A 12,303-nucleotide genomic window follows, 5' to 3' on the forward strand; every position below is an offset into this window, starting at 1 on the left:
TTCCTCAGTGACTCTTTTCATAAAGGCAGCGTGTGGCTTAGCCGTATCAACAAGGGAAGGTTCCAATATTGACCGCTGGTCAGTCTTGAGCTAGCAGCAAGAGATTTGTTATTTATTTATTTTCTAAGGATGTGCGCTTTGCTGCCTAGGCCAGCATTTCTTGTCCATCTCTAACTGGCCTTGAGAAGGTGGTGGTGAGCAGTTTTCTAGAATCGCTGCAGTCCATGTCATATAGGACTGTTAGGGAGTTCCAGGATTTTAACTCAGGAACAGTGATTTAGTTACAAATCTGAATAGTGTGTGTTCCCATGCATCTGCAGACCTTGTCCTTCTAGTTGGTCAAGGTTGCAGGCTTGGAAGGTGCTGTTGAAGGAGTCTTTGTGGGATGCTGCATTGCATCTTGTAGATGGTACACACTGCTGCCACTGTGCATTGGTGATACAGGGAATGAATACTTAAGGTGTTGGATGGGTTGCCAATCAATCAGGCTGCTTTGTCCTGGATGGTATCAAGCATCTTGAGCATTGTTGGAGCTGCACTCATCCAGGCAAGTGGAGAATATTCCATCACACACCTGACTTGTGCGTTATAGGTAGCGGACAGGCTTTGGGAGTCAGCTGGTGAGTAACAGACTACCGAATTCCCAGCCTCTAACCTGCTCTTGTAGTCGCAGTATTATGACAGGTCCAGTTCAATTTATGATCAATGGGGAACATCCAATATGTTGATAGTGGGGGATTCAGTAATGGTAATGCTACTGAGTGCCAAAAGGAAATGGTGAAATTCTCTTGCTGGAGGTAGCTGTTGACTGGCATTTGTGTGGCACAAATATTACTCGCCACTTATCAGCCCAAGCCTCAATGTTGGCCACGTCTTGCTACATATGGACACGGAATGCTGCAGCATCTGAGGGGTTGCAAATGGTGCTGAACATTATGCAATCATCAGCAATCATTTTTGCTTCTGACCTTGTGATGGAGGAAAGAGCATTGATGGAACAGTTGAAGATGGTTGGGCCTAGGACACTACTTTGAGGAACTCCTGCAATAATGTCCCTGGACTGAGATGATTGACCGCCAACAACTTTGACTCCAACCAGCGGAGTGTTTTCCCCGTTTCCCATTAACTCAGTTTTGCTAGGGCCCCTTGATGCCACACTCAGTAAAATGCTGCCTTGATGTCAAGGGCCGCCATTCTCACTTTACCTCTGGAGTTCAGCTCTTTTGTCTATGTTTGGATCAGGGCTATAATGAGGTCAGGAGCTGAGTGGCCCTGGCGGAACCCAAAATGAGCGTCAGTGAGAAAATGTCATTGGATAACACTGTTGATGATCCTTTCCATAACTTTGTCGATGATTAAGAGTAGACTGATGAGATGATAATTGGTTGGGCTGGATTTGTCCTGCTGTTTATGGGCAAGGAATACCTGGGCGATTTTCCACATTGCTAGGTAAATGCCAGTGTTGTAGCACCAAGTCCTGGAGCACAAGTCTTCAGTATTGGCAAAATGTTGTCACGGTCCATAGCCTTTGCAGTATGCAGTTTCTTCAACTGTTTCTTCATATCACGTCGAGTGAATTAGACTGGCTGAAGACTGATATCTGTGATCCCCTGGACCACAGGAGTAGGCTGAGATGGATCATCCACTCAGTACTTCTGGATGAAGATGGTTACAAATTCTTCAGCCCTTTTGGTACACAGATGGTTCTGCATTGTAGCTTCACCAGGTTGACACCTAATTTTTAGTTATGCCTTAAACTAGGCATAGTTGCTAGGTGCTCCTGGCATGTCCTGTTGCACTCTTCATCACACCAGGGTTGATCCCCCAGTTTGATGGCAATGGTAGAGTGGGGGATATGTTAAGCTATGAGATTACAGATTGTGGTTGAACAGAATTCTGCTGCTGCTGATGGTTCACAATGCCTCATGGATTCCCACTTTTGCCAGATCTATTCGAAACCTATTCCTTTTAGCACATTAGAATACCACACAACTTGATGGAGGGTGTCCTCAATATGAAGATGGGCCTTTGTCTCCACCAGGACTCTGCGTTGGTCACTTTTGCCAATGCAATCATGGACTGATACATCTGTAGCAGGCAGGTTGGTGAAGATGAGGTCAAGTAGGTTTTTTCCCTTTTGTTGATTCACTCGCCATCTGCCGCAAATTCAGTCCAGCAGCTATGTCCTTCAGGACTTGACCAGCTTGGTCAGCAGTGATGCTACAGAAGTCCACCACCCAGAGTACACTTTGTGCACTTGCGACCCTCAGTGCTTCTTCCAAGTGTGTTCCACATTGAGGAGTACTGATTCTTAGGCAAGAATGGGGGTGAGTGCTAAATCAGTAAGTTTGGCCTAATGCTAAGAGACTTCACGGGTTCTGGAGTCAATGTTGAGGTCTCCCAGGGCTTTTCCCTCACGACTGTAAAGCACTGTGCTACCATCTCTTATGGATCCGTTGTGCCTGTGCAACAGGATATATCCAGGGATGGTGACTGTGGTGCCTGTGATATGACCCTGAGAGTATGTTTCTGTTAGGCTGTTGCTTGACTAGTCTGTGGACAGGAAATCTGGTTGCACTTTCCTTGCCCCTATTATAACCTAGGAGTTTTGAGGAAGATTGTGACGGCTTACCTGCTCTTCACATTGATAGCTCATTCTGAAGCAACTGGAGCAAGAACCTGCTTCTTTCCTAGTATGTATTCGTCAATTCTTCATCGTCACACAACTTTTACTAACTAAACAATTGATTGGGCTCCAAATTCAATTCAGTAATTCCAATTTTGGCACAAGACCAGATGTTAGTTAGTTGGGCAAGGCAAACCCAGCCCTGTTGACCCTGCAAAGGCTGATGGAGGTGGTCCGTCCAGTTTCATTCCTTACTGACTTTTCTGTAGTGGTTTGATACAACTGAATGGCTTCCTACAGCAGTTAAGAGTCAACCACATTGCTGTGAATATGGAGTCACATGCAAGAGAAATCAGGTACGGACAGCAGATTTCATCTCCTGTAGGACATGAATGAATCGGATATGTTTTTACAACAATGGTTTCATGGTCATTATTATAGAGACTAGCTTTTAATTTTAGATTTATCAATTGAATTCAATTCCACCAACTGCCATCGTAGGATTTGAACCCATGTACCCAGAGAATTAGCTTGGCACTTTGTTATTGAGAGTTTAGTGACATTACCACTATGCCAAAGTACTCACCTTCACCAAAGTAAGAGTGTCTCAATGCCCTGGTCTAGGAAGCAAATTTCAGCCACAGTTCCTGCTCTAGATTACTATTTGGCAATTCCCACTGGAATTTTACACTTGGCAGGAGAGGACGATAATCTCTTCCTCAATGTTAGTAAAATGAAGGAGATAGTCATCGACTTCAGAAAGCATAGTTGAGAACATGCCCCTGTTTACATCAACGGTGGTGAAGTGGAAATGATCGAGAGCTTCAAGTTTCTAGGTGTCCAGATCACCAACAACCTGTCCTACTCTCTCCAAGCTGACGCTATGGTTAAGAAGGCCCACCAGCGCCTCTACTTTCTCAGGAGGCTTAGGAAAATTGGCATGTCCGCTATGACTTCAACCAATTTTTACAGATGCACCATAGAAAGCATCCTTCCTGGATGCATCACAACTTGCTATGGCAAGAGACTTGGTAGGAAACTACAAAGGGTTGTGGACGTAGCCCAGTCCATCACGCAAACCAGTCTCCCATGCATTAATTCCGTCTACACTTTCTGCTGCCTCAGAAAAGCAGCCAGCATAATCGAGGACCCCCTGCACTCCGGACGTACACTCTTCCACTTTCTTCCGTCTGGAAAAATATACAAAAGTGAGACTACGTACCAACCGAACAGCTTCTTCCCTGTTGCCATCAGACTTTGAATGGACCTATCTTATATTAAGTTGATCTTTCTCTACATTCTAGCTGTGACTGCAACACTATATTCTGCACTCTTTCCTTTCCCTCTCCCCTTTGTACTCTATGCACTGTATTTTTGTCTGCATAGTGCACACGAAACAGTACTTCTTACTGTATCCCAATGCATGTGACAATAATAAATAAAATAAAATCAGAACAGGTTTAACCATGCTTCCCCCCAGTTAAAAAGCCTGCTGATTTCATTCAGAAGATGATCAAGATCAGGGATGAACTGTTTGCATACCTATCTATTAATTAATGAAAAATAATCATTTAGCAAGCCATCCTGAAGAACATTCTGCTTATGTAGGGTAGATGCCTTGGTTGTTTTTGTGCTCACAATATTGGAATTACTGAATTGAATATGGGGCTCCTTCAATTGTTTAGTTAGTAAAAGTTGTGGAATAGTGCAGAATTGACCAATGCATATCAGGAAAGATGCAGGTTCATAGAATCATAGAATCCTACAGTGCAGAAAGAGGCCATTCGGCCCCTCGAGTCTGCACCAACCACAATCCCACCCAGGCCCTATCCACATATCCCTACATATTTACCCACTAACCTCTCTAACCTATGCATTCCGGGACACTAAGGGGCAATTTAGAATGGCCAATCAACCTAGCCCGCACATCTTTGGACTGTGGGAGGAAAACGGGGCACCCGGAGGAAACCCACGCAGACACGGGGAGAATGCGCAAACTCCACACAGACAGCGACCCGAGCCAGGATTCGAACCCAGGTCCCTGGAGCTGTGAAGCAGCAGTGTGCTACCATGCCGCCCGTTCTTTCTCCAGTTGCTTTGGAATAAGTTTAGCTTAACAGCAGATGAGTCTTCACAATTTTCCTCAAAGCTCCTGGGCTATAGAAGTGGTGAGGAAAATATGATCAGATTTCCACTCCTAAATGATACTCGGTGAGCTTGTGGACATGAGCTATCGGTAACAGTGGTCTTGACTGAGATGCCTCCAGTGTTTAACAGTCTGTCATTACTCACTGTCTAAGTTTACAGATGAAGATTGGTCATATAAATAAACTATTGGAGAATGGCCTATATCCATGGAACCAAATAAGTCACTGCTTGCAGGAAAGGAAAAGGTAAAATTGGGGAATTTAAACTGAAGATATTACATGTGCACCATTAGGAGTCCAAGTCTTAATGTGAATTAGGGCCGCCTTTCATTTGGAGCACTACTAGATTATAAACAGACATTAGTGTGCTATATTTAGGTTAAACATTGGAGTGCAGCACTGGGGGGGATGCACAGCATCGTTTAGAATTTTTCATACAATCTTTCAGCTCAAAAATCATAACTTGTTGGGAATGTGAGCTAACAACACCATAGCGAGGGCAACAGGGCATCTGAAATGTTAGTGAGCAACATATATCTCTCTACGCCTTCAGATTCAAGAACTGAGAAAGAAAGTAGAATAATAGGGAGGGAGGTGCATTAGAGGCCATTTAAGTACAGGAACTGTAACAGGGAAAGGTGGATAGATTGGATTAAGAAAAAGACAGAAAAAGTAAGGAAAAAAATCTAAAATTTGACATTTTTAAAATCTCAATGAATTTACTATATGCTGGAATGAGACTGAATATTTTAAATTGTTTCCTTTCTGGGCCAGAAAGATTAGTTGTCATTATATTAGCAATTATATTGTTTAAACGATACATGTGCTCTTAATCAGCAGCCTAACTTTCTGCAGTGTGCTTAATAGGCGATTAATTAGCAAATTCTCAGTAATTAGTAAATGGGATGGTTAAGGGCGTGATGCCATATGCAGGACTAAATGCACCAGCACGTTAGAACAAAGAACAAAGAAAATTACAGCACAGGAACAGGCCCTTCGGCCCTCCAAGCCTGCGCCGACCATGCTGCCCAACTTAACTAAAACCCCCTACCCTTCCAGGAACCATATCCCTCTATTCCCATCCTATTCATGTATTTGTCAAGACGCCCCTTAAAAGTCACTACCGTATCCGCTTCCACTACCACCCCTGGCAACGAGTTCCAGGCACCCACTACTCTCTGTGTAAAAAAATCTGCCTCGTATATTTCCTTTAAACCTTGCCCCTCGCACCTTAAACCTGTGCCCCCTAATAATTGACTCTTCCACCCTGGGAAAAAGCTTCTGACTATCCACTCTATCCATGCCTCTCATAATCTTGTAGACTTCTATCAGGTCGCCCCTCAACCTCCGTCGTTCCAGTGAGGACAAACCAAGTTTCTCCAACCTCTCCCCATAGCTAATGCCCTCCATACCAGGCAACATCCTGGTAGATCTTTTCTGTACCCTCTTCAAAGCCTCCACATCCTTCTGGTAATATGGCGACCAGAATTGAACACTATATTCCAAGTGCGGCCTAACTAAGGTTCTATAAAGCTGCAACATGACTTGCCAATTTTTAAACTCAATGCCCCGGCCAATTAAGGCAAGCGTGCCGTATGCCTTCTTGACTACCTTCTCCACCTGCATTGCCACTTTCAGTGACCTGTGTACCTGTACACCCAGATCCCTTTGCCTATCAATACTCTTAAGGGTTCTGCCATTTACTGTATATTTCCTATCTGTATTAGACCTTCCAAAATGCATTACCTCACATTTGTCCGGATTAAACTCCATCTGCCATCTCTCCGCCAAAGTCTCCAACCGATCTATATCCTGCAGTATCCTCTGATGGTCCTCATCGCTATCCGCAAATCCACCAACCTTTGTGTCGTCCGCAAACTTACTAATCAAACCAGTTACATTTTCCTCCAAATCATTTATATATATTACAAACAGCAAAGATCCCAGCACTGATCCCTGAGGAACGCCACTTGTCACAGCTCTCCATTCAGAAACGCACCCCTCCACTGCTTGTTCTGGAAGCTAACACTCATGCTGATATATTTTAATCCCTTGAATCTGCTGGCTAATTTGTACATCAATAATGGCATTTACCATTATTACTTATCATAATTTTTCCAGCAAGATTTGGCGTAATATCTTTGAAAATATCCTTAATCCAGAATAGGTGGGAGTTTACTGCATTGAAAACAATAGGCGCAAGAGTCAGCCATACCCTGTCACATTTATACTCATTTATACACATTTATATCAAATTGTCATAGGGACCTAAGATTTTTGCTTTGATAATGTTGGTCAAGCCGTCATTACTCCACTGAAACTGGTGGTAACGTCAAGAGTCTGGATATGCTCCATGCAATGCAGAAATCCAGAGCTAATGCCTGAGAGTCTATGTTCTTCTGAAGGGTTTGCTCTAAAGGTTCCCAGGCTGTGTTCTCCATTTCAACCATGAACTGATTAAAACTTCCACTTCTACATAGTTTGCCTTGCTATAAAAGCCCTTAAAAAAAAAGTTACCCCTTTGTGGTGATATAAACAGGGCCTAGTTTTAAGGCTGATAAAATTGGATATCCTAAATTAAAGAATTGAGCATTTTGAAATCAAACACAGTCACACCTCAGGCAGGCCAATTGTACAATACACAAATGTGTCTGGGCCTGACCCATCAACCACCCATCAAAGGTCGTTACACTCTACTTGAGACTTAGCAGGAGATCATGGCACCTCATTGAAATGCATCGGTCGATTGTTAGAAGCCCAGATCGGGCCAGACTTTCTGTCACCAAGAGATCCTGTAGAAACCTTACCTGATAACAAGTTTAACAACATGGAGATGGACACCTGGGGGCGGACCCTGGTGTCCTGTCAGGCAGACATCAAGAAACCCACTGGGTATTGGAACCCCCTCCTGGGACCTCATTGGCCAGAAGCCAGAGAAGTTTCTGGAAAGGCAAGCAGGCTGGGGATAAAGGGACACACTCAGAGGCACACAACAGCGAAGACTCGACAGGGGAGACGGCCGTGACCATTCGGAAGACTGACCAGAGAAGGAAGGAAGGAAGAAGCGGCCATCGAGACTCACCTTCGTGACGACAGACCAGAGGGACTCAGAGAATCGGGCCTGCAGTTTAACCAAGCCATCTTTACGGGTAGTATACTTGAATCTGCTGGGGTATCCTCTTGTTTTATGTGGGTAATTTAAGGGTTAATAGTGTTATTTAATAAACTTGTTGAATCTTTACTTGTGTTTGTCCTTTGTCCACCTCGCAAATAAGGGCACCGGGGTAAAACCTTGGAGTAAGTAAACTGGTTGAAAGTATCTGAGAATTAACAGGTACAACACCTTGTTGAATGAGGTGTAACTTGAATTTTTAAATAGCATACAAAATTACTGCAGAACACCCTTAGTAACCCTGAATAGTTAATTTTATATTTGTGGAATGTCAAATGTCTTTACAGTGCTAAAAAAATCCACACATATATAAAAACAAGACATTTTTAAAGCCTGTTAACCTTTATTTTAGCTTCAATCTTAATAGAATTATATATTTATTTTGCTTTCTGAAACTTAGAGTTAAATATTTTAGGTGCTTTTAAGTTCCTGGTTTACTGGATATGAATATTGCAATGTGATTGATTGTCTATTTGGCTGCGAAATCATTGCATGCCAGGGCAGCCCCCTCATTAAAACTGCTGTTGGGAAAAGTGATTGAGAGGTTGTTGTGGTCAGATTTGTTTGAGGTCAGCATCTGAATTTAAACATGCAATGAAAAGTCAAAAATATAAAAAGAGAATAATTTTCAGAAAAAAAGGCACTTACAAAAGCACTTACTTTCAAAGTGGACAATTCCATCAATTTGATCAATAAATCCATTCATTCGCCCTTCTGTGATCATCTGAGAGGCAATTTTTTCTGCCTAGTTGGGGCGGGGGGGGGGGGGGGGGAAACAAAAGGAAACAATTAATTCATAAGCATAATACTGCAGATGCTGGAAATCTGAAATAAAACTAAAGTGAAAAAATGCTCAGCAGGTCAGGCAGCATCTGTGGAAAGAATCAGGGTTGATGTTTCAGGTCGATAACCTTGCATCAGAAATGAGAAAAGGTAGAAATACGAGAGATTTTAAAATCAGTGGAAGGGGGAGAGGTGAGGGGAGGGGCAGGAAGAACAGGAGGTGGTTTGTGATAGGGTGGTGGGCAGGGGAAATGAAATAACAAAAGATTTCATAATGCAACAGCCAAAGAAAGCGGTCATAAGCATGGTAAAGAAACAAAGGTTGTGTTCAAATGAGACATGAATGGCTACATAGCAGCCGTATGGATGCAACACGAAAGGATAAAGAAAAAAGCAAGAAAAGACCATCCCAGAAAAAACAAATATATGATGAATGCGGAGGTTATGATCTAAAGCCATTGAACTTGAGGCCGGAAAGCTGTAGAGTGCCAAGCTGAATGATAAGGTTCTGTTCCTCAAGCTTGTGTTGAACTTCACTGGAACAATGTAGCAGACCATGGACAGAAAGGTCAGCAAGGAAACAAGGTGGAGAATTAAAGTGTCAACCCACCAGAAATTTGGGGTCATGCTTATGGACTAAATGTCAGTGTTCTGCAAAGTGGTCACCCAGTCTGCATTTGGTTTCCCCAATGTAGAGGGGACCACATTGTGAACAGTGAAAAAAATACACTAAATTCAAACTACAAGCAACTAACTCACTGTTTCACTTGGAAAGTGTGTGTGGGTCCTTGGACAGTGAGAAGGGAGGAGATGAAAGAGCAGGTGATGAAAAAGTGCTGTAGGGAAGGGAAGGGGTCAGTGAAGAGTGGACAAGAATGTCACAAAGGGAATGGTCCTTTCAGAATGTTGAAAAGCATGGGCAGGGAAAACCAGTTTGGTGGTGTATCACATTGGAGCTGGGGGAGGATGATCCATTGAACATGGAGGCTGGTGAGGTGGGATATGAGGTCAAAGGAACCCTATCTTGACTCTGGGAGGAAGGGGAAGGGGTGAAAGCAGAAATGGGAAAATGGATCAGACATGGTGGAGGGCCCAGTCAACCATGGTGAGCTGGAATCCTCAGTTGGGGAAAATGCAGTACAAATCAGAAGTGTGAGCGAGTGTGGAAGGTTGCACCATCAGAACAGATGTGACTGAGAAAAAGAAACTGGTAGAATGGAAGAGAGTCATTACAGGAAATAGGGTGAGGGAAAAAGTAGTCGAGATAGCTGTGGGAGACCATAGGTTTGTAGTGCATAGTAGTCTGTAACCTAATTCCAGAAATGGAAGAGAAATCGAGGAAGGAAAGGGAAGTCAAAGCTAAAATTTAAAGTTTATTTATTAGTGCCACAAGTAGGCTTACATTAACATGGCAATGAAGTTATTGTGAAAATCCTCTAGTCGCCACACTCCAGTGCCTGTTTGGTAACATTGAGGGAGAACTTATCATGGTCAATGCACCCAACTAGCATGTTTTTCACAGTGGGAGGAAACCGGAGCACCTGGAGGAAACCCACGCAGACTGGACTGGGAGAAGGGGAGGGAAGTGTGGAAATTGGAAACAAAGTCAATGAAGTTTTCCAGTTCATGGTAAGAGCAGGAGTCAGAAAAACAGATGATGGAGGGGGCCTGAGTAGGACTGGAATAATGAATGTTCCACATATCCTACAAAAAGCCAGGCATAACTGGAACCCATGTGGGAACCCACAGCAACATCTTTTACTTGAAGTGAGTGGAGTTGAAGGAGAAGTTGTTTTGAATGAGAACAAGCTCAGCCAGATGGAGGAGGATGGTCGTAGTGGATGGGGACTGGCCTGACCTCTGTTTGAGAAAGAAGCAGAGAGCTCGAAGACCATCCTGGTGGGAAATGGAAGTGTTGAGTGATTGAATGTGAAGAGGAGATCATTAGGGCAGGAAACTGGTAATTGTTGAAATCACATAGGGCATTGAAAGAGTTCCAGATGTAGGTAGGAAAAGAGTCTAGAAGGGGAGAAATAAAAGTGCTGAGATAGTGAGGAATAAGTTCAGTGGGACATGAACAGACTGAAATAATTGGGAAGAAGCTAGAAGCAGGTCGTTTGGGGCTGAGGGTTCTATGAAACTGAAGGCTGTACATGGAAGATCTCCAAGGTCAATGACAGTCCTGGACACAATGTCTTGATGCTTAGTAGTGGGGTCACTGCCTAGGGGGAGGTAGGAGGAAGTGCCAGGGAGTTGGTGTTTGGCAGCTGCAAGGTAGAGGTCAGGATGTCAGATAACCTGCCCGCTTGTCAGTATATCTGATGATGATGTTAGGTTTGGATCTGAGAAAATGGAGTGCAGCAAGTTCTGAGACAGATAGGTTAGAGGAAATGAGAGGAGCAGAGAAATTGAGATGATCATGTCATGCAGCAGCTGTCAATGAAAGTATCTAGTGAAGGTCAGGAGATGGTGTCCGTGGAAGGAGAACATTGGAAACAGGTGAAAGGGTCTGTTCGAAAGGGTGATTGGACTACTGGTCAAAAACGTTGGCATGGAGGTGAAGACATAATTGAATGAAACTAAAGCCTTTGCTGAGGCAGAGCATTCAGAGTCAGAGAGCCGAAGCATGTGAAAACATAACAAGGGGTGAGGCACAAGGGAGGTAGGGAATTGGAGGGAAGGAGAGGAAGATTTAGAAGGGTATCGATACCCTCGAGTTCGTGAAGTTTTATGATCCTTCGCATCTGAAAGGAAGAGAAAACTTTATTGTTAAAGTGCTGAATGAAGTGAGAGACAAAATGAAATTGTAAACCAGGACAGCTTTGTGTTAGGATGAATTGATGTTGCTTAAGGGAGAGATTGAGTGTGCACATGGCAGCACATGGCATTGAGTGTGCATCTTAGGATGCAGCGAGAACAAGAGTCCAAGGAGTTCGGGATGTCTTGACGATATCGGTACTCATAACACTTCACTTTCGCTTAACTGCTTACTCCAATTTAGGGTCATGGGCCTATCCCGGCAACACTGGGCATTAGTCAGAATACACCCAGGACAAGATGCCAGTCCATCACATGGCACACACTCATAGATAAACTGAGGAGCAATTTACCATGGCCAATCCACCTAACCTGCTCCTCTTTAGACTGTGGGAAGAACCTGGCAAAAACCCAAGAAGACATGGGGAGAACATGCAAACTCTAGACAGGCACCAAGGTCGGAATCGAACATGGGTCCCTGGAGCTGTGAGGCAGCAGCGCTAACCACTGCGCCACCATGCTGCCCCTACCCATAACACGAAGGGTGGAATTTAAGGTGGAATCTACATGGAATAAGCTGAACACAGAGTCAACTATCCAGGAAGAAAATGTGGCTGTGGAAGTGGGCTTTTTTTAAAGATATCTAATCAAACACGAGAAGGAAATTAGGAAGCAAAGTAGGTGAACAAGATAGAAGAGACAACCGGAAATCCCATCAGAGAGAAGAGTAGAACTTCTTGGTGTCATGGGGAAGGTAAGGGGTATGACGGAGGAGTGTTGAGAAAGGAACGGTCCCTTCAGAATGTTGAAAGGGGAGG

General features: G+C 43.8%; 1 protein-coding gene across 4 annotated transcripts in view; it reads right to left on the reverse strand.

The window, feature by feature from the left end:
* cops4 (COP9 constitutive photomorphogenic homolog subunit 4 (Arabidopsis)) overlaps nt 1-12,303 on the reverse strand; it is a 59,158-nt gene that overhangs the window by 5,692 nt on the left and 41,163 nt on the right. For 2 of the 4 annotated variants that reach the window (XM_078214402.1, XM_078214420.1), the window contains exon 9: nt 8,594-8,690. In XM_078214402.1, coding sequence (XP_078070528.1) covers nt 8,594-8,690 — 97 coding nt within the window. The remainder of the gene's footprint in view (nt 1-8,593; nt 8,691-12,303) is intronic. The other 2 variants (XM_078214429.1, XM_078214411.1) reach the window with 1 other exon arrangement.

Source organism: Mustelus asterias, chromosome 1 (assembly GCF_964213995.1).
Source record: "Mustelus asterias chromosome 1, sMusAst1.hap1.1, whole genome shotgun sequence".
Taxonomy (NCBI): Eukaryota; Metazoa; Chordata; class Chondrichthyes; order Carcharhiniformes; family Triakidae; genus Mustelus; species Mustelus asterias.